This window comes from Meriones unguiculatus, chromosome 14 (genome assembly GCF_030254825.1).
Source record: "Meriones unguiculatus strain TT.TT164.6M chromosome 14, Bangor_MerUng_6.1, whole genome shotgun sequence".
Classification (NCBI taxonomy): domain Eukaryota; kingdom Metazoa; phylum Chordata; class Mammalia; order Rodentia; family Muridae; genus Meriones; species Meriones unguiculatus.
The window spans coordinates 71,681,258-71,703,825 of record NC_083361.1 but is presented as its reverse complement, the minus strand read 5'-3'; the positions used below and the strand labels follow the sequence as shown (position 1 = coordinate 71,703,825).

General features: G+C 44.3%; 1 protein-coding gene across 2 annotated transcripts; it reads left to right on the top strand.

The window, feature by feature from the left end:
• Nucleotides 1-1,692: 1,692 nt before the first annotated feature.
• On the top strand, nt 1,693-21,908 carry Cfap161 (cilia and flagella associated protein 161). Of its 2 annotated transcripts, XM_060367474.1 has the most exons (11): nt 1,693-1,927; nt 3,150-3,269; nt 3,758-3,871; nt 7,738-8,450; nt 9,055-9,144; nt 9,675-9,910; nt 11,908-11,998; nt 13,387-13,422; nt 17,350-17,508; nt 20,209-20,282; nt 21,197-21,908. In XM_060367474.1, the coding sequence occupies exons 4-11, from the start codon at nt 8,382-8,384 to the stop codon at nt 21,387-21,389; spliced, it is 948 nt and encodes a 315-aa protein (XP_060223457.1). In that variant the 5' UTR covers nt 1,693-1,927; nt 3,150-3,269; nt 3,758-3,871; nt 7,738-8,381; the 3' UTR covers nt 21,390-21,908. The 2 variants fall into 2 exon arrangements, with proteins under 2 accessions (XP_060223457.1, XP_021510429.1); XM_021654754.2 differs by lacking the exon at nt 13,387-13,422 and having other exon boundaries at nt 1,698-1,927; nt 21,197-21,906.
• Nucleotides 21,909-22,568: the final 660 nt, after the last annotated feature.

Below are 22,568 nucleotides of genomic sequence, written 5' to 3'. Positions count from 1 at the left end.
TCTGGGACCCACCTGACCCCAAGGTTCATCCTGAGCTGTGATGTTGAGGGTGAGAAAGAATGCTGTCAATTAAGCAATGATACCAGGGGAATGGAGATCCATTCATCGCCATCATTCATGACTCAGGAGAGGTACTTGAAGGCTTCCCCAGGTTAAGGTGGACGGGGACTCAGAGGCCAGAACAGGCACAAGATCAAGCCCAGGTAGAAGCCAGCTCCAGAGATGGGTGGATGGGTAGCCATGCACCTTCAATGAACAAAAGTTATGACTGGCATTGTGGAAAGAGAGCACGTACTGTACTGCAGATGAACGGGAGGCCTTCAAAGAAGGGATGCTAAGTATTTCCAGGTGTACCATGTGCTTTGAAACTCCTGCTGTGGATCAGCCACAGCTCAACAAAAATGCCGACGGAACAGACTGTGCAGCTGGGGGTCACACTAGACCCCTGCTCATTGCTGAGAAAACATTGTCCAGGACAGGGATTTGCAGAGAAAATACAAAGTGCCAGGCTATGAAGGGTGGGGCAAGTAGCTGAATCCAGCCTAGAGATGTGGAGGGCGCTGGGTTTGAAGAGAGTTTTGCTGGATGAGAATAAGTTACAAGAGGAAGGGGTTTGCATAGGTAAATCCTAAAAGAAGAAACAGTGGGGTTGACAGGAGCCTCGACTACTTGGCTCCTCTTAGAACAGGGCATGAAGTATTGTTTACAGGAGAGGAACCTGAGACAACTAAACAGTCACTTAGGAAATGTGGTTGTTGTTGTTGTTTGAGACTGTCTTGGCCTCACTAAACAACCCACTGAATGACCAATCATGACGTTGGGCTTCTGGGCCTCTTGCCTCCACCTCCCCTGTACTAGGATTACAGTCATAAACCACAACACCCAGTTTTCACTAGGCAAACAATCTATCAACTGCACTACTTTTCTAGCCTTTGTAAGTCTGATATGCAGCGGGCTTTTCATCTCAATGTTTCTCATGATGAGGGACCAGTAGTTTCAGAAGCACCAGTTGGAAATACAGACCCACTTGTCAACTGGAATCTCCTTTTCTTAAAAAATTAGAATATATGAATTATGCGTTAGACATTATAATGGGTTTCACGGTGACGTTTTTATACATGCATATATTGTATTGTAATCATATCCACCTGCTGTTATCCTCCCTTGTCCTCCCATCTCGCTGAGGCCTTTCCTCTTCCCAACCAGTCCCCGTTCTACTCTCATGTGTTTTTCTGGGATGGAATGAGCCAATGGGTTTCACTGGGGTTCCTTACAGGAAATGAGTGTGGGGTTAGTTAAGGCGCATGGGTACCTCAATAGTGGCTGCAGAAAACATCTAGAAGAAGGGAGCTACTCCCAGCAATCATTTACTTTTGGGGGAGGAGAGGTGTATTGAGCCCCACTTCCCTGGCAACTACCTATTGAGAGCACTGGGGAGGGGAGAAAGAAACCTTATCAGTGCCCCCAATTGGGATCTCGAGAACAGACTCCTAAAGCTATTCCTAGCCCCCCCCACACACTGGTGTTTTGTTTAGGGTAACATGCTATGTGTATGACTAGCCACAAGAGGGCACAATTGCCCAATGATGAAACAAAATTAATTTCCTAAGGCTCAGAAAAGACCTGGTTCTGCTCAGCTGACTTTTGGATGAGATCACACCAAGGAGTGTCCAATGTGGACAATCGAAAGCTGCAAGCATCTTCTGGGTGAGGTGTCCAGCAAGCTGTGAGGAGAACACTGGCATCTGTGCTTGCTCTAATGCAGGGTCTTCATAACAGCCAGCAGAGGCAGTGGCTGTGCCAAAGGGATGCACACTCCTCCTGACACACATCGCAATAACCACAAGATACAGGCTTTCATGTATCTCATTTTACACCTGAGGAAACTGAGTCACAGTTTGCGACTTTACCCAAGGTCACAGCACAGGTAAGTTCTGCCCCTTGAGTCAAGGATGCCTGACTCGGGTGAAGTCACATAAAAACTAGCCTAACAGTATAGAATTGCTTTGAATCTCTTGTAGCAGCAATACCAGACTGAAAACTGCATACCAATGTGCTTGAGGTCTGTGACTGCCATGCAAATAGAGAGCCATGGGTTCCGGTTTTCGTTCTTTCTTTCCCCCACCCTCTTCACGCTTGAGATGGGTTTCAGTTCTGACTTCCATGTTTCCTTGGGTATTTCGCAGAACTTCTCTGAACTTGTCTCCCTTTGTCTGTGAATAGAAGCAAATCCTAGCTTTTCCTATTAGGTTGAGGGAAGAGGAAAAGCAGGCTGTTTGAGGAATGGAATCTGTGTTTAGCTAATTTAGTTTAGCTAGTATTGCAGAGCCTGGGGAACTTGCCTCACTGATAAGCCCATGAGTGAAGGCATTGCATGCACAACACTTAGGAATTCTGTTTCTAAATAACAACAACAATACTAGAGGGTGAGAGAGAAATGGAACCAAACAGCTCATCTTTACTACATATTGAATATGACCATCTATGTATGAAATACTTATTTTGTGTGGTGTGAAGCCAAAAATTTTCTTTTTTGACCAGGGAGATGGGATGAATGGGTGGTGGCAGACAGGTGTGTCTGTGAAGCTGGAGTTTGCTGAGGGAGAAAACCCTGAGCTGGATGCAAGTCATCCTAAGGCTCCATCACTGATCGGGAGAGGCTTGTGGCTTTCCATAGCTCAGTTCCACTGTGTGCGCTCCAGAGGCTCAGACTGGCCCACGTAGCCATACTGCAGGCCCTCATGACCCTTCACAAGGTGGAAGTCTCTGTCCCAACTAATTATTTGAGTCAAACCGTAACGTCACCCCCTTTTTAAATCACCTTGTCTTGTGCAACTCAGGTTTGGCTTGCCTCTCTTGAAGCCTCGCTTGAAGCCTCTCTTGAATAGGAGGAAAAAAGTTTGAAATAAATTTACAGTGATTTGGAAGAGGCTGTCCCTCCCAAAAGACAGGGCTTGAAGCTCCACTTTCATGCTGGCCAAAAGCCAGAGTCCTCCCAAGGACATCTGTGAGTCTCCAGCAGGCTTCTGCCCTCTCGGTTTCCCTCCTCTGGGGTCATCTGCTTCCTAAAGAGTCCACCTCATAAATGAAAAACATGTTTTTTCGTTGTTGTTTTGTTTTGTTTCCCTGTTCTCCTTTGCTTCTTCTAGACCCTGCTTTCAAACCCAACCCTGAATCTGCCCTTGGATTTCTAAAGCCACCAGGGTGTTGAGAAAAATAAAAGGCTTCCTGTTCACAGGGACCACCCTTCTCTGCTCATGGTGAGGAAGGTAAGGAGCTGGGAAGCAGGACATTTCTTCTGAGGTCAAGACTTCAGAGTGCTCAGGAGTTAGACATCTGATGGGTGCACTGATGAGGGCACCAAAGACTGAGCATTAACACTGCCAAGATTCAGTTGAAAGAGTCCAAAGGAACTTGACTGCTAGGCTCGGTGTGTGTGTGTGTGTGTCTGTGTCTGGCTTAGGAGAGATATATGGTATTCATGTGGTGTTCTTGCCTGTAGGAGTCTAATGAAAACAGGAGGGAAAACCAGATGGAGACATAAAAACCTGGAAGACTTTTCTGCTGCGTCAGCATCGTGTGTTCTCTGTTGAGGGTGGGAGTAGATGCCCTGGTTGAGCGAAGCATTAAAGAAAATGATGTCATTCGGGTAGTGTGAGACCGTTTCTGGTACCTTGCCTTCTGTATCAAAGGACTCTTCAACGGGAAGTCAACTTCCCATTGAATAGAACTTACCCTTGTGTCTCTCCCTACACAGGCAAACTCTATTTGGTTAACAGTTGTGGGTCATCCCACGGGCCAAGGGGATGGACACCTGGATCTAGCACCAAGTTCAGCACAACTTCCAGGCTTTTGTTGTGACTCCAGCAAGGTGAGCACATGACTCTCGTGTCCTGGACATTTCAGCTTAGGTGTGGTGGAGCAGCTGGTGCTGTCTATAAATTCCATGCAGACCTTCCTGCACTGTCGCCGGGAGCTGGTCCCGCCCAGGACTTTGGTGACTTTAGTTAGCCTCATGGGATGTACTAGAAGAATGGTGTTCTTGATGACATCTGTCTGGTAGAAAGCAGCTCTCCTCTTTTGAAGTTGTTTCAAGGGGGCTGGGCTGGGTGTGGTGCGGACATGCCTGTCATCCCAGGAAGCGCATGCAGGAGGGTTCTAAGCTCCAGTTTGGGGCTTCACAAGGAGCTGCCCATCTCTAAAGAAATTATGTGGGCTGGGGATCTAGTTCAATGGGTAGAGTGCTTTGTAACACAAGCAAAGCCCTGCATCCAATCCTGAGCATCGCTCACCACATGTGATGGCGTGTGCCTGGAATCTCAGCACTCATGAGGTAAAGACAGAAGGAGCAGAAGTTCAAGGTCATCGTGAAGCCAGCCTGGGTTACTCGGGACCATGTCTCAAAAAATTTATTTTAAGTATAGTCAGTGCTTCTTCAAATACTGATTTCACGAGATGATCTTGAGGAAGCAGATTTCATGTTGAAGTGAGCTTGGACTGTGGCTCTGGCATAGCTTTCCAGGGCATGCCTTATACCCACGACTCTGAGAAGCCCTGCGATTAAGAATCCTACTTGTTTCCTACCTTAAATTTACCTGACAACCAGATTCTTTCTCTTTCATGTCTATTAGCACATTGCAGACTCGTTTGGCCGTGCCTTCCAGAGCTGGCAATAACCTCCCATTTCTGTCAATGAAGGGAACACTGAGGCCCAGAGAGAACTGTGCTTGTCCAGCTAGTGGAAAAGCTGTTTTCCCTGCCTTTCTCAGTGTTACCCTGAGCTGACCTGCATTCCATCCTCATCCAGTAAGGACTTCCATAATCTGTTTTTCATGCATGTTGTCTGGTTCTTTTTTCCCAGTGTCTGAACTTTGTCCCACTTCTCTTCCTGAACATGATTCTTTTCAAGTGTTTCTGTCGCTTTTCTTTTTTTTTTCTACCAGATATTTTACAAGTAAGTAACAAAGACTGCAACGAAAGTGTCCTACACTTCATCAAATAGTGAAAAAAAAATAGCAAATACTTTTTAAAGTGTATGGTTGTTTTATGTCAAAATCACAGCTGTGGGGGCCAGGTCTGTTACTAGAGACAGATTTAGTCAACCACACAGGATCAGCAACGAGTGACTAAATATCAGTTTAAAGTCTTGTTTTTGAGGGTTTTAAAGGAATGTAAATGAAAAATTTTGTGTAATTATATATAAACTAAATATTTTATAATCTCGGAAAGGGCCTGAGGACTTTGTCTTGTCCAAGTGATTGAAAGGCCCCTTTGTGTGCCTCCCCCAGGAAGGAGAAATCGCATGTCTCATTTTTTGTGAGAAAGCTCCCTGATATAAAAGTAATCTTTTGAGATTTAAGATTCCTAGAGTCAGTTTTTAAAAGTTATCTGTTAATCACTTTCCGGGCAGTTTAGGATGTCTCATCTCCTTCCAGGGCCAGAGATAGGACTCAGGCCCCATTTTCCTGACAGGTAATTAAACTCCTGCTGTTTTGGTTCTCATTTTACAGGCTGCTGCCTATGAGAGAGAGGCCCAGCCCCAATGCCTTTAATGCCTCCTTGTTTACCATCCAATCCTATGGGGAGCATGGAAACACTTAAGGGAAACAACATTGACCTTAGAGTTAGAAATCTGCATAGAGAGTCTATGTGATACAGTAAATCGTCGTCGTGTGTGTGTGATTGTACGCACACACACACACACACACACACACGTGTACATGTGTTTTAAGACAGGGTCTCAGTGTAGAGCCCTAATATGCTGAGTGGATTGGGCTAGCTTCTGACTCACAGAAATCTGCCTGCCTTTATTTCCCAACAGCAATTTAAACTATTTTTATTTTTTTTTAACTGTGTGTGCATGTGGGTGTGTGCGGAGGTATGTGCACCTGAGAACAGTGCCTGATGGAGGTCAGAGGCACCAGATTCCCTGGTACCTGTGTTCCAGGAGGATGTGAGCCGTTCAGCATGGGTGCTGAAAGTTGAACTTTGCTTCTCTGCCAGAGCGATACTTGCTCTTAACTTCTGAGTCGTCTTTCCTGCAACTCTCAGGCCTTTTGGAGAGAATTTTCACTTAACCTAGGCTGGCCTCAAACTTACTTCGAGGATGACCTTGAACTCCCGATCCTTCTCCCTCTGCACGGTGAGTGCTGAGATTACAGGCATGTGCCAGCATACCTAGGTGCAGCAGGGGTACTTCTGGGGCCGTATTTAAAGTGATTGCCTCGTCGTGCAAACATCATTGCTGGATCTTCAAGCCAAGATCTTAAAGTTCCTCTCTATCCACTGCTGCCCCGCCTCATATTTCCGTTAGTATTTCTGCCTTTAGGAATGCCTCTTTCCTTTTTCATGTTCTTGAATACCAGCTGGAGTGGACCTGGACATGACTGACTGGTGAGGAATAATCATCATTGATTTGTAATTTTGCAAACAAGATAAAACTAAAACCAAATAAAGAGCCCCTCACTTTGAACTTTGTTTCCAGGTCAATTATTTCACGTGAACTACTCTCCAACACCAGTATTGGCTTCGAATGCTTTGGGTGACAGTGAACAGAATGGCCCAAGAGCCAATGAGACAGCCTGGAGATGTCCCAGTGTGAGCTGCAGGAGACTGTTTCTAGGGGAACCCCACTGCATTATAGTACGTTGTAATAAGCAGGAGGCAGATCTTCTAAAATAGGGGTAAAAGAACCCTAGAGTGAGTAATAAGCCAGTAACACCGTCATTTAGTGTCACTACGCTGTGTATGCATTATCCACAACTGTGTGTGCTGTGCTTTTGTTCAGCAGACAGCATGCAGGTTTTTCTTTTATACCAGCAACACCCCAAGTATCTGAGCAATGCTCTGTGGTTTGATGGCACTGCTGTGACATCACCAGACAACAGCTTGCTTTCATCCTACTATGATCCTGGGTGAACAGTTGCACTCGATGACCATTGTCCAATGTATGCTACAAGGATGGGTTTAGCAGTTTGAACTTAGGTACGCTGCTAGCTTCATCGAGTCTGTTTCCAGTTTCTCCCAAACCCTGAGTGACTTGTGTCTGATCCACGTAATGCCTGACTTAGCCCCTTTAGAAATACCTGAGAATGTGGTGATGGAGGAACAGAATCAATGGAGCCACAAAGGAGTGGAATATTTCTATTTCTGTGTCCCATGCTGCAGCTTCCCAGCTCAGGTCCTTCCAGCTCGATGAGGAACCCTTTACCCTCAAGTCTGTCCAACTGTCACTCTCTCCCCTCCCCCCATGGCAGTAATGACCCACAAGCCCTCCAGTTCCTCCTTCATCACTTTGTCAGTGGCTTGTGTATATTACATTCTCCTGAAACAATTTGTTTTCTGGGTCTGGCTTCCCTGATTGGCCAGGTTTGTCTCTCACTGCCCATATTTTGCCTGTGTTGGAGGCCCTTGACGCTGGGGAATTAATGAATGTATCAGCAGCCAGCAGCAGGCGGTTCTAACTACATATTCCTCCTACTCATAAGACAGTATTGTCGTTAAGAAATGTGGCTACAGCAAACTTTTATTTTTGTTTGTTTGTTGGCTCGTTTTAATTAAGAGTGCCTGCAAATGACAGGTTTGCCCTTGCATGGGGCCATGGCAGGGAGGCGTGCTATAACATCCATGGACTGTCTTGGAAACGGATACAGAAGAATATGCTAATACGGTGGTTTCTTCTTTTGGAACTTGTGAAATGTGAGTAATGTTTCCTCCTTTTATGTTCTGGTTTTCCAGTGTCTACAGAGAAGGTGTGTGGCTTTGTGAAACGGCTGTTGACAGGGATTAGAAAAACAGGCTGGAGTTGAACCATGCTTCCACAGAAAGCTAGAGGCACTGTACTTTCAGAATGCTTTAACTTAGATCCTAATGTAAAGAGCAACAAACAACGAACAAACAAAACCAAACAAGCCCCCAACAGTTTATGCCTACTGTAGTGTGCACGCCTGTTAATCCAGCACTAGGAAGATCTCCAGCTCAAGACCGGACTTTACGCAATGAGTTCAAGGCCATCCTGGGATATCCATCCAGACGCTGACTTAAAAATCTAACCAAAGGAAAAGGACAGAAAAAAAGTTTCAAAAAAAATTTTTTTCCCCCACAAGGGAGTGTTTGGAATAGTGTCCTCCCCAGGGTTTGACGGAATCTGCTTTGTAGTGCTGATCATCTAAGACAGAGGCAGTGAAGGGAGGAGCAGGGTGAAGTGGACTGTGCTTGGCAACCCAAGGCGGGGCCGGCACATCTCGTGTGCTGTCACTTACTGGCCAGCCAAGGAGACCTTGACCAACCGGGAGCTTCCTGGTAGTCATGGCAACGAGGCACGCTAACGCCGCTAACGCGGTGTGTCCGGGAAAGGCTGGCTTCCTAGAGAGCAGGGCTCCATGGCGCAAAATCAGTATGGTCCCGGAGTCCGGATGGGCAACTGGAACGAAGACGTTTGCTTGGAGGAGGTACGCAGAACGCTGTTGCGTTCCTAGGGTCCCAGACCCTACCCTGCGTGCTCTCTCTCTCTCTCTCTCTCTCTCTCTCTCTCTCTCTCTCTCTCTCTCTCTCTCTCTCTCTTTCTCTCTCTCTCTCTCTCTGCTGAGCATTTAGTGTCCCCCACCTTTGCCACGCCCGAGGACACCTGGCTTCACTGGGTGTCCCCACTCTACCCCTCTGCCTTCACTAGCTTTGCAGCACGCCTAGCTGTTCTGTTGGTAGGTTCTGGGTTACACAGGTGTAGGGAGGGCTGGGTTTTCCCCATGCTCATTCCACAGTCAGGAGGGCCCTGGTAGAGACTGTTGGCCTCCAGATACCACTCCTGGTTGCTCCTGGATGAGATATACAGAGGGACCCTCTCTTTCTTCTTCCCGGAGCTTTTCTCTTCTCACTTCTAAGCCTTCTACCGCGACATGCTGAGGACATTTCTGCGGTCCCCGGAGTAATTGCATTTCCTTTTGTATTCTCAAATTGTCTTTGCGCTTGAGATGCTTTTGAGGGAAGAGCTGCCTGTGCTCTGCCACGGACGGCTCTTATCTTGGACTCCCCTTCATTCTCTCTCTGCATCCCCAGGAGCGCATGAAAGAGTTCCTAAAGAAGAGGGAGAGGGGAGAACTTCTTATTCAGAGAAACAGAAAACTGAAAAAGCATCTTGTGAGACCGGTAATGTTAAATCCCAATGCCAATTTCAAAATTCTGTCTAGTTAAGTGTGATTTAAGCAAGGACAATTTCTATAAACAAGTAACCATTTTGGATACTTAAAAAAAATTTAAACTGAAAAGTACAGTGTTTGAAATTCCTCTAGATTTTAGGAACACTAAGGGAAGTCTGCCGTGGTTTGTTTACTTACTTATGTTTTCATTTTTCCAAATAAAGGGATGGATTAATGCTTGCACAAGTAAAGTGCTTTTTAGTTGCTGCTCAACAAAAAAATGTTAACATATGTTGAACAAATTGATAAAGGAAACCTATGGGGATTCCAACAGCTTCACTTGACCTTGTTTGGGGCCATTGTGAGCCTGCTTGGCAATGTGGAAGGGAAGGATACTATCTAAGGGTCTGAGGGAGGGCCTTACTGAAATGGTGCTAGTCTGAGAAAAAAGAAAAAAAGGAGGTAAACTTGGGAGGGGGCCCTGGCCTCAGCAGCTAAGGAATTGTGTGGCTTATTGGAAATTTTCTATTAAAATTGTAGATGGAGCTTTCGGTATCCAAAGACGGATATATCCACTTTGGCAATAAGGTGATGCTTTTGAATCCTGACTCTGCCCAGGAGGAGGAAGCTGCTGTGTTTCAGAAAGGACACCTGTCCCTGTGCATGAGCCCAGATGAAGTTAAATCCCAGCTTCATGATGAATTAGAAATACCCTGTGGCGTGAGTGCTGTTCAGTCCATGGTCCCGACAGGCAGGAACACCTTCATCATTTTGAGGTAGAGACACTCAGCTTCAGAGCATCGCTGTGTCTGCTTGAATCTGTAGATTAAAAAGTGCTCTGAGATGAGGAGGCACTAGTCAGTGTTTGCCTCATATGTGTGAGGACATGAGTTGGATCCCTAGAACCCTTACTTAAAAAAAAAAAAGAGCCTAGTGTGGTAATCCTTGTAATTCTGGCACTGGGGAGGCAGAGAATGCAGATTCCTGAGCCTTGCTTACTTGGTGAATTTCAGGCCAAATGAGAGACTCTGTGGTTCTTTTCATTTTTATTTTTATTTTAAAAGGTGGACATCACCTGAGGAATACTACTATGCATGTAAACACACACACACACACACACACACACACACACACACACACACACACACACAGGAATCAGGCAGTGACGACTGCAGGCAAAGGTTATGTGAATGTTTTCTGAAGTCTCACCTTGCTTGCTTACTTGAAAAATGTTGTTGAGGCCCCTTTTACATGCCTTGGTCTAAGACAGCAGGCTAATTAGCTATTTGGGTTCAAATCAAAATCCTTCCTTCATGATGATCAGATCCAGAGACCTGAACTTATATCCTGCATGGAAGCACAGAAGGATTTTCCAAACAACGTGGCAGGATGCTTTGTGCTCACAAGAGTGCTTGCATTGCTCTTGATGGCATTAGCTTAGCATTGAAACAAAAATACAGCCTTTAGTAAAAGATTGCATCAGATGGGCTTTGCTCTTTTAAAATCAGTCAACTACTGAAAATTGACTTGAGGTTTTAGAAATGATCAATGTGTCCATTAGAGACATATAATCACAACTACAATCGCTTTGTTAGAGACTTTGCGACAATGCTTCAGTGACAAGAATAGAACCTGTCATCTTCGTCCTTCATTTAAATATTCTTGAGTACAGATGGTTTGTAATAAAAAATGTTGATGACCACTTTTACTCCCTGGAAGATTATGAGGGAAGATTGTATTAGATTCCTGCGGAGATATAACCTTGGCTCTGTCTAAAAAGGTCAGTGCACATGACCAGAAGAACTTGACATGTGCTAACATGGCATGCTTAGTTCATTCTGGAGGCTCTGGGTTTGATCTGTGAGGCAGGGCACAAAATAACATGCTAGCTGGATGTTAAGGCTGAAACAAGAAGATTTTTATAGCTTGCTGTAGAGGCGTACGCCTGTAACCCCAGCCCTCTCAGGAGGCTGAGGCAGGAGGAGTCCTGGAGGTTCCACGTTAGTTTGAGCTACATAGCGAGTCCAAGGCCAGCCTGGGCTTCAGTGTGAGACACTATCTGAAAACACCGAAAACCCAAACCGTACATGTACCCAAATTTAGAAGGAATCTCTTGTGTTGTGTGGATGTAATACCTGTCAATTAAAAAAAAAAAACAAAAAACCTATGGCCTATAGCTTAGGCGGGAAATAGGCTGGGACATCTGGCAGGCACAAAGGATTCTGGGATAGAGAGAGACTACCGAAGATTAAGTAGACAAAATGTGAGAAAGATGGATGCATGGTGCCTGAACTCAGGTAACCAGCCACATGGCAGAATGTAAATTAGTATAATGGGCCATTTTAAGTTATGAGCTAGTCAGAGAAGAGCCTAGCTATATGGCCTAGGTATTTGTATAGTATTTAATGAGTTTCATGAGCCATTATTCTGGAAGCTAAGGGATAGTAGGAAAAACCAACAGCAACATAATGGCATCCTATTATTACATCCAAATAAAGACATGAATAGATTAATACAAGAAAAATGCCTTTTAGTTGGTGCTCAAGAATATTTCAATGAGTCTTGCACAAATTGATGATCGATTCCAGTGCATGGTTCTCATCAGTCTCTCTTGATGTTATCTGGGATGACTGAGGACTTTGTCATGGTGAACAAAAAAGAATGAAGAGGAACTCTTGTTGCATAATGTAGTGTGGTATGTGAATACATGCTGTCAAGAAAAGTGTGGGAGAGAGGCAGAGTCCTCACTCTCCTCTATTGCTCTTACCTACAGTGAGAACAGAAGGGATGAGGAAGAGGGCGAAGTCCTTCGATACGGGCAAAACTTCCGCCTCGGCATAGTAGCAGGACTGGAAAACAAGATGGTGAGTCTTCTCCTGTGTGCCTACTGTCACCTATCATTCTTGTTTTCCAACAATAGCTATCCCAAGAAGGGACTGGGCAAGTGAGGACACCATTTCTTCTGGATTCAGTCTGTGGGTTCCAGCGGCCATTTTGTACCTGATTCTTTCCTCTTCACTTTGTAAATAACAAAACAAACAAACAATACTGCTACCCTTGAAAGCTAAGGAGGGAAGGGGGAAAAATCTTTTTGTAATGCAGCTGTCTAAAGGCAAAAGTTCATACCACTTTAAACAGAAAAGTAAATGATTGTGCTAACTGGTATTTACCACATTCCACCAGTACTAGCAAGCTATACACTGCCCAGACTAATCTTGAACTCCTAGACTCAAAGTGTTCCTCCTGTCTCAGCATCCCAAGTATCTGGGACTATTGGCATGGACCACTGAGCCCAGTTTTGGAAAGTTAAACTTTTGATTAGAAAAAAAAAAAAAGTTTTTGTTTTTTCCTCATAAGAAACAATAAGGATAATATGAGTATTCAGAAGTCAAGAAGCTTGAGTCTCTGCGATCCTTCTTTATGTTGGAGATTATGAAGTATAATGGGCCAGGCGTGGTGGTACACACCAATAAACTCAGGACTTGAGAGGTTCAGACTGAAGGACTCCCATGAGTTTGAGACTCATCTGGGCTGTCTCAGTACGACCTATCTCAACAAAACACGATGGATGGACAGTAGAACCGGGATTTCACATGCAAGCTGTGTAACGGGGATTTGTGTAAATTAACCATTTGAGTCAGTGACTCAGAAAATTTTAGCACTGTGTAGACAATGGCATAGTTGCCTCATGTTTATTCATGTTTTTTTTTCAAGTGAGTCTCTGACATAAGGACATTGGGAATTCAGAAGTTCAGCTACTAAGTGGCAGAGCTGGGACTGTATATGCATTGTTGCGGTTTGGATGTGAAATATGACCATATTTATATATATATGCTCCTGTGTTTGAACACTGAGACACTGAGTTACCAACTGGTGGTGCTCTTTTGGGAGGTGGGATCCAACTGGAGGAGGTGGTTTGCAATCACTTTATGGGTTATAGCTCTCTCGGATTCCAGCCCAATCTCCCTGTTCCTTGGTCCACTGAGATGTAATCAGTGGCCACACGAGTACGGCCACATGAACAGGCATGAGCTGTTCCTGCTGCCAAGTCTTCGCCACCATGAGAGACCAACTCCTTAAACTGTGAGCCCAAATAAGCCCCTCCCTCTGCATGCTATGTCTTGTGAGGATTTGCTCACAACAATGAGAAAAGTAAAACCAACATATTTCAATAAATGGGAGGTTCCAGTATTATCTGACGTGACATTCTATCGTCGTTTTTTTTTTCTTTTTCTTTTTTTTTTTATCACAGAGACAAACCAATGATTCCAGTCAAAGTATACCACATGTAAGTGGTGATCCACGTTGTGAGTTTAGATGCAAAACTGGAACACCAAGTCACCGAGGCAGGCGTGTTGTACCCAGAGACCAGCACACAAGTGTTTGGCTTCTTCTATTTGTGCTTTTCTATATGTCTTGTATATTGTATGGCAGCATTGTAGCTACCCAGCCTTTATTCTATGTTCGGGCAGTCGAATGTATTTGTCTCCCCTCCTCTCCCCATTCCTCTCCTCCCCTGTTTGTCTGACTAATCAGCTAAGGCTCTCCTTGAACTAGCGCACTTCTTGCCTTCTGAGTACTGAGATGACAGGTGTCCGCCAACATACCTAACCAATTGGGTTTGTTATTTCCATTTTTATGTCACATATAAGGTTCCATGAGTATCTATGTGTAAATGCTTAAAGCTTCCCTTCCACCCCACTTCCTGCCAACTCTAGTTAGTCTATCTTTAGAATAATTTTTTTTTGGCATAGAATTACTGACATTAAGAATGTGACTACAATTAGAGGTATAGAAAGCTGGATATGGTGACACACACCTATAATTTCAGCACCCAGGGGTGCTGAAGCTTGTGGATTGCCACAGGTTCCCGACCAGCCCATGTTACAGTGTGAGATTCTGTGTGTTTTTTTTTTTAAAGATAACATGTAACCAGTTTTTTTTTTTAATTGATTATACCAATTTGTTCTCTCAGCAACAGTAAATACAAATGACAGTGAAGTGTGACAGGCATCATGATTTAAATCTTTGCTAATCTGAACAAATGGACAAACAGGAAAGGCTATGTAAATGTTGCCGTACCTGTATCTTTCCCTGTAATTTTGTCCTCCCCCTCCTATATCCTCACTTTTCCCTCCTCTCTTTGTTTTCCTTATTCTTTCGCCCTGGGAACAACGTACTCTTTGCCTCTGAATTGATTTGGGTTTACCTATTGGCCCTTTGATAGATGATTAGATTTTGTATGTATGTTGCTAATATTTGTTTCCCTCCCCCATTTTAAATTGTACCTGTTTAATTGTATTTTTGAGCGAAATCTATCAGTTTTCCTTTGAAGTTGTGTCTGTGTGTGTGTGTGTGTGTGTGTGTGTGTGTGTGTGCTTGCATGTATGAATGTGCATATAGGACACCATTTTGGAGTCGGTTTTCACCTTCTACCTTGTTTGAGGCAGGGTCTCTCTTGTTCCTGTCGTCACACGGTGTATTCCATGGGATTCCAGGCAGCTCTTTCTCATCTCTGTCTCCCATCTTGCCACAGGATAGCTGGGGTTACAGATGCACACACTACTATATCTAGCTGTTTTATGTGGCTCCATGGATGCAAACACGGGCCACCAGGCTTGTGCAGGAAAAGCTTTCATTCACTAGGCCATTTTCTTATCCCTCCATTGCTTTTAAGGTCCAGCCTGTTAGAGATCTGATAAGAATAGAAACAAGTGTTAATTTTTAGATGTTTGCAGTTTGATATTTGTTTATTTTTTTAACACACTTAAGATTTATTTTGGTTAGGAGTTTCCACCCAAGTTTCTGAAATGTCCATCCATCTCTCATGTAACCTCTTGAATAATTCTTCCTCCTGACATACTGTGCTTCCCCGAGCATATTTTAAATTATCATATGCGCCCCAAACTCTTCCTGAATGTTCTATTTTGATCCACTGAAGTCGTCTATTTTTACTCTAGGACTATGGTGTTGTAATTATACAGCGCATTACAGCACTTTGACAGGTCTTTGTTCTCCCCCCCCCCCCGTTATCTCTCTCTGTCTGAGTTACATTAGGAATTAATCTTTGAGCTAAATGCAATAATTATCTTTTCCTATCCCTCTGCTTTTGCAGGAAAAGTCACTTTGGTTTGCTTGGCACTGCAAAATTGAATGCTTTTTTTTTATTATTATTAATAGCTTTGAAGTTTTTGCTCTCATGAGGTGTCTCTCAGTTTCCTTTAGGAAGGCATTTTAGATCTTGGTCAGGTTTTATGACTTTCTACATGTGATAGTAACAGTGGGTCTTGATAGTGTGATGATGATGATGATGATGATGATGATGATGATGATGTCTGGAAGTTTTTGAATGTCACAGCAGCAAGGTCCTTTCCCACCCAAGTCCAGCTCATTCTCTTTCTCTGTAGCACACATCAGCCATCTTTTCATTCTCAGTGCCAGCTGTGGTTCAGACCTGGTTAGTTTGAGGCACACCTAAGATCCTGTCACTTAGCCTTTTATTCCAACAGTGCCACTATGGTAATCACCAGTCATGTAAGAGACAATCAATGTCAAGAGGGTAGCAAGCTTCTGCTCTCTCTTTAACTTTTAAAGGTTTATTTATTTATGCATATGAGCACTGTATTTGCAAGTACACCTGAAAGAGAAAAGAGCATCAGATGCCATTATAGATGGCTGTGAGCCACCATGTGGTTGCTGGGAATTGAACTCAGGACCTCTGAAAGGGTAGTCAGTGCTCTTAATCGCTGAGGCATCTCTCCAGCCCAAGATACTTCTCTTATTCACAGCCCATCTCCTCTCTTGCTGGGTAGAAAATGCACAGAGGATCATAACTTACATACACATTTTTTGGTCATGTCTCAAGCACAGCCACACAGATAAAATGCATTTACAAGGAGATGGCTCAATGGTTAAGAGCACATGCTGCATTTGTAGAAGATCTGGGTTCGGTTCTCAGCACCTACCTGGTGGCCCACAACCAGTCCCAGGGGATCCCATGCCCATTTCTGAGCTCAGCAGGCACCAGACACACACAGAGAACATACATACATACTGACAAGACACTCAGACATATAACTGAAATAAGTCTAAAATTTTTGAACACACTGAAAACTTGTTAAAAGACAGAGAAACCACATTTATGTTCAAGGTGAAGGTGAATGATCAAAGAGCTAGTAAAGAGAGAACATCCTGGACTTCCAGTGGGATGGTCCAGCTTTTGGCAAAGCATAGCGTGCAGCTGACATCTATTCCCAATGGGAACATGGATTCCAGGTGGTCAGAGTCGCCATGTAGACTTATGAGCAAGTGCCAGCTGTGGCAGTTCCAGGTTGGCAACTACCTGATCTCAGGTGCCCAGCTTCAGCAATGTTACCTATAGTGCATAAGACACAGACCCAGGCCCCACGGTTTCAAAAAGAAGGGGAGCAGGAAATGGAGCATGAAAAATGTTTTACCTCGCTCTTTTTTTAAAATTAATTTATTTAAAAAATTTTTGAACGTATTCACTTTATATCCTAATTGTAGTTCTCTCTCTCATCTCCTACCATTCCCACCATAACTCCCTCTTCCCATCCTATTCCCCTTCCTTAGTCCACTGAAAGGAGTCCTCCTTTCCTACCACCTGACCCTAGCCTATCAAGCCTCATCAGGATTGCTTGAGTCCTTTTCCTCTGTTGAAGTTAGGAAAGAAAGAGATTTAATTTGGAGGGTCATAGCTCCAGATTGTTAAGGGTTCATGAGCATGGCAGTGAGAATGGTAGCAGGTAGGCAGAGATGGTGCTGGAGCAGTAGCTGATCTTTGAGCAGGAGGAAGAAAGTTAGGGGGTTACCTGGGAATGGCATGGGCTTTTGAAACCTCAAAGCCCATCCCAGTGACAAACCTCTTCCAACAAGGCCACACCTCCTAATCCTCCCCAAACAGACTCACCAACTGGGGGCCAAATATCCAAACATATGAGCATCGGGGCCAGTCTTATTTAAACCATCACAGGAAAGAGAAGAGGGATATGGAGAAGGAGGGAGGAAGGAAAAGAGGAAGTAAGATATTATTCTGAGAGTAAGAGAGGCGAGTTGTGCTTTCTCATAGGACGGCTTGTAACAGGGTTCTCGAAACTGCTTTTGGGCTTGCTGGCAGTGCAGTCCCATTGGTAGCCCTATTCCCCAGTTTTCTGGGCAGCCGGGACTCAGATCGTGTGTTTGCTGCTGTTTCCAGCTGTATTTAACAAGTGAACACAGGACCCTTCTGAAATCTGCTAAGAAGTCCTGGCTCCAGGAGGTAACGCTGACAGATGAGGTCTCCCATATGAACTGCTGGCATGTTGTCTTCTTCGACCCCCAGCTACGCATGGAATATGAAGGCTTCCCAGTCATGGTGAGCTTGGCATGTGGGACACCGGGACCGGGACCTGGGCTCTGTGCAAAGAAGGGCTGTGCCTCACACTTGTCACTCAAGCAGAGGCTCACTGTAGCTTTTCTTTCATTTATAACTCAAATGTGGGTAGGACCAGTCTGAGGCAGCATTCCACATTTCTGTCTCTAACCCTGGCTGCAGGTTAGAATCACCCTTAGCTCTGTACCCAGGAGCCCTGGGCAACCCCAGTGCAGGCTGCCAGATTTACATGAGATCCCAACATGTAATACAGCTTTCCAACTTCATCCATACATATAGTCCTCATTGGGTAAGCCTGCTTCCTTCCCTCTCCCCCTTTCTTTTTTCCTTCTCTCATTTTTTCCTGCCCCCCTTTCTTTCTTCATTTCCTCCTTTTTCCTCTTCCTTCCCTCTCACTTCCTTTCCTCTTCCTCCAACCTTGATCTCCTTTCTCTATTTCTATTCCCTTCTCCTATCCCCTTCTCCTCTCTTCCTCCCTTCTTTTCTTTTCTTTTTTCTTTTCTTTTCCTCCTTCCTTCCCTCCTCTCTCACTCTTGTTTAGACTCTGGAACAAAAGTGCCAGGGGATGAGGCATGGTCCTTTTGGAAGGTTCCAGGCGCAGAGCAAGCTCACAACCTCTCAAATCCAAGGCTTTGCTATACATGGAGGGGGAAGACTTATTAGGAATCATTGCAAGCATCTGTCATCAGCAAGCTTTATAGGACTGGCCATGAGAAGGGTTAAAGTCACAGGCTACTCTGAATGTATGACACACAGTGGGTCTATATCTTCAGAGCTTTAGCAGGTTTATCCCTGGCTTCTGGGAGGTTTATCCTTTCTGGTGAAGGATATTCACCTTATCTACAAGGAAGGCAGCTTGGCAGAATCTTCTCTCTAGCCATTCTCTTCTAGCTTGGCTTTCCTAAGACGGCAGTGGATATGGTTTTCATTTCCTCCAGTCAGTGACTCTGTAAGTTAGAGGCGTTCATGCTACCTCCTTAGGAAATTTTGTGAGGTCACCCGAGCAGCAGCCTGCTCACTGCTGGTGGCTCTGGTTGTGCTCCTTTGAGGGAGTAGTGTGCTGCAGGAATTCGCTGCTCCACGAATGATTCACCTTGTGGTCCAGGCAAAGTCTCTGACTCTCACTCAGGCAAGCTTGCATATCTGCCAAAGAGAGAGCCCAGGCCTCTCCAAGCTGCCTTCACACGCTATTGCTGTCTCAGCAGACTTTCAGCTGCACCTATGGCTGAGCAAGCTGGGTACATCAGCTGTGGAGAGAGGGCAAATGCGTATTGGAGAAGTGGGGGTGCCTCAAGCAAGCGCTATCAGGAAGGATGCTGAGAGACTTTGGTTAGTGTTTGGAGACAGTTCCAGTAGTGGGGGGCATCGCTGGAGCTTGGGAGCTGACAGGAAGCAAGGGAGATCTTACAGCTGAGCATGCCAACAGATCCTCTCTCAAGGGAGAGCAGATAGGTGCCAGACTGAGATATTGAGCAAGCAAGCAAGCAAGCAAGCAAGGAAGCAAGGAAGACAGTTGGCCATACCTATCTGCTAGGAGTTTTCTGGCTTGGTGGCTGGTCATGCTTTGTTAATTCACATGTGACTGGGATGGTCTTAGTCCTGTCCAGACCCATTTTGAGCATAGTGGTATTAACTGATGTGGGGTTCTGTGAAAAAGACTCTGCTCACCAGGAGGGCAAGGCCTTTAGTACCAGAGCAGCTTGCAAGCCAGGGCCTGCCCTTCTTCCTTTTGAGAGTGCTCACCTTACAAGAGTCAGAGTTATAACATTATATTTATTTGTCCAGTTGTGGTGGCTCACATCTGTAATCCCAACATACTAGAGGCCGAGGCAAGAGGATAGGATAAGTTCCAGGCTGGTGTGGGGTATACAGCCAGCTCCCAGTGCCCAGAAAGTTTTGTTTTTTTTTCTAGTTATAAACACAATATATTCACTTTCAGAGTCATTAAAGCACAAATATGAAAACCATCAGTATTAGTTCAAGTCTTCCAGAAGCAACCACTTTATTTACTATTTTTCTATGCATCTTAATATATATGCAGAGACTATATATGAATGACATCATGAGTGGCTACAGAGGCGTTTCAGTGGGTAGAGTCCTACTGTACACTGTTGCAGTGTGAGGGTCTGAATTTGTATCTCAGCACCGATATGAAAGGCAGGTGAGGCAGCCTCTACCCTGTATCCCCAGTGCTGGGAGGCAGACGCAGGAGGATTCTTGAGGCTTTCTAGCCATCCGGTCTAGTTGATTAGCTCAGGCTTAGTAAGAGATCCTTTCTCAGATAATAAGGTGGAATGCAATGGCTAGATACCCAGTGTCACTCTGGCCTCCACATGCATGAACACATACGTACAATAGATACCCCACATGTGTGCACACACCCACACAAGTTATGTATACCACAAACACACAAATGGGAGCGGAAAACATACATGTGTGTTTGTGTGTGTACCTAACACCATCAGCTAGATTTCACATTGTCAAAAAAGCCTTATTCAATATGACCCCGAATGATTATCCTACTCTGTAGACATCTACAATGATGCACTTCATCAAAACTGTCACAGTCCCCAGCCTTTTAGGTTCTATATTGAAACGGATATGTTTATATATTTCTAGACTTTTTGCTTCTAGGAAACTGGACAGAATGCTAATAGCATTTTCTTTTTCTATCCTTTAAAGGCAAATGAAAAAGTTGTCATCTACCACTGCCACACAAACCGCGCCCTGGTAGTGCACCGCCATCTCTTTTTAAGGTATCACATTGCCAGGTGCAGGAGAACGCCATCGTTGGCTCAGGGCCATGCATATAAGAGCAGAGATGTTTGACTAAAACTCCGTGTCCAGTCGTGTGAGCTAAAGGTCTTTAGGTGTTGAATTAAAAACAACAACATTGGTTTATTTTTATTGCCAAGGTTTGTAAGAAATCATTTACAAATGTAAAGACCAACCATTTACAATGCAAAGACCAATTTTTAGCTTTCATTTATTGTTGACTTCATCTACTCTTAAGCGTACCAAGCAAGTCAACTATGTGGAAATACTTGTTAATGCTCAACATCATTTGACTATTCGTGCTCTATGATGCTCAGTTGGCACATCAAATATCTCATTTTGTCAAGTGACATTTTATTTTGTAATTCAGAAACAGGTTATTAAATTGGTTAAGACAGTCAAAAACAAAATTTAGTTTAAATTCAGGGGTGGTCTATATGTTTATCACCAGAATCTTGATTGGGTAAAATTTAAATTCGAAACAGTCTTGATTTTACAAATACATCATTTTAACACTAAAGAAACTTAATGTATTGTCTTTGAGAATTACTTTGTCAGAGATCCCTACACCACCCACACATTATCAATGGACTGACATTTTATCTGATACTTTTAAATACCATAGTTATGAATTATGATGCTGACATTGTGCTTTGTGTAGAAGTTTGATGATGTTGTTCAGTAAAGCCCTGCTCAGTGGAGATGTTGGCTATAAAGAGACCCTATGTGCCTAATCCTCTGTAAGCAAGGCAGATGCAGGGGCCTTTAAGTTAGGGGCCTTTTTGGACTTTGTAGAGAGGTCTGAGTCAAGAGGAATTTTCTAGGAGGGATGAGCAAACAATCACGGTGCACTGTCACTCAGTTTCTAACTGGGGTCCACTCTCTTTTGCTTCAGGACTTATTTTGGGAAGGAAGTTGAGGTTGCGGCTCATACGTATCTGGATTCACACAGAGTTGAAAAACCCAAGAACCACTGGATGCTGGTTACTGGGAATCCCAGGGACAGGTCGACCACCATGCTGGACCTCAAGAAACCTCCCTCAGAGGATACCCTTGCCATAGAGAAGGCCTTGGGCATCTACACATAGTGACACACAAGGCTTACACGCGGCCTCTCAGGAGCTACTCTCATCAACTGTAGGTCTTCGAAGAAATGATCACTCTCCTTGGCCGTGTCCCAAGCAGCTTTTCAGTAGGTGCAGAACTCCATGAACACAGCATTAGAAGAAATGACATTAAATTTACTGAATTAGTGATGGGAGTCTAGCTCTGGGGAGTAAATGGTGTTTGAAAAATGAACAGTATTTGAAAGTAAATCAGCTTTTGTTGACATCCTAATTGTAAAGAAGTCAGTGGCCCCTATCTAGAGCCCCTTGCTTAGCAGGACCATTGATGCCTATGCTCCTTTCCAAAGCTGTGTTTATGAAATAAAGATGTCAGAAGTTTATGGACGTTTTGGCATCGCTGTTTCTCCCCTAATTTTCTTCTGTTTGAAACAATGTGTAGTTCTGAGCTATAGCTTTGTCTTGGAATTAAAATTCCCCTACCTTTGCATTCTGAGTTCTGGGATTAAATCCGTGTGCCACTGTGCTCTGTAAACCATCCTACTTTTGTTTCAACCGCCATCCTGAGATGTCAGGTCCTCTTCTCAGCTGGGGATCTATGATTTCATAATGACTTTCACACTTCAGACTCTTTTTACCACTAGCTGCTCTTTGAAACCAACCCGATCATGATGCCATTCATGTGATTGCAAAGATTGTAACAATGGGACTGGCTAAGTATGCATACTGTCTTCACAAAAGGGTCTGAGTTGGGATTTCAGCGCCCATGTTGAGGGCTCACAACTGCCTGAAACTTTAGCTCCAGGAGATCTGGTGCCCTCTTCTGGCATGTTCAGGCACTGCCCTCCCATGTCCTCTCCAACATACAAATATACATAATTTAAAAAAATAACTGAAAAGAAAAAGTTCAGAGACAGTGAATATAAATCCTTCTGTATCCTTCTATTTATTTGTTCAACTACTCATTTTGCCTTTGATATAGGTGAGATAATAAAACAAGACAAATAGCCCCCAAACCTTGTAGGTGTAAGGGTGCCCCCAAATAAAGGAATCGAGATACAGAAAGTAGGTGATAATGGGTTTTCTGTAGACTAACTTGAGCTGGAGAACGTCGAGAAGCAGGCATTGCCACCAAGGGCCGAATAGCCAGCCCTGTCTGTGCGTTGGAGTCACCTTGGGGAACAGCCACAGTCACCAATGTCA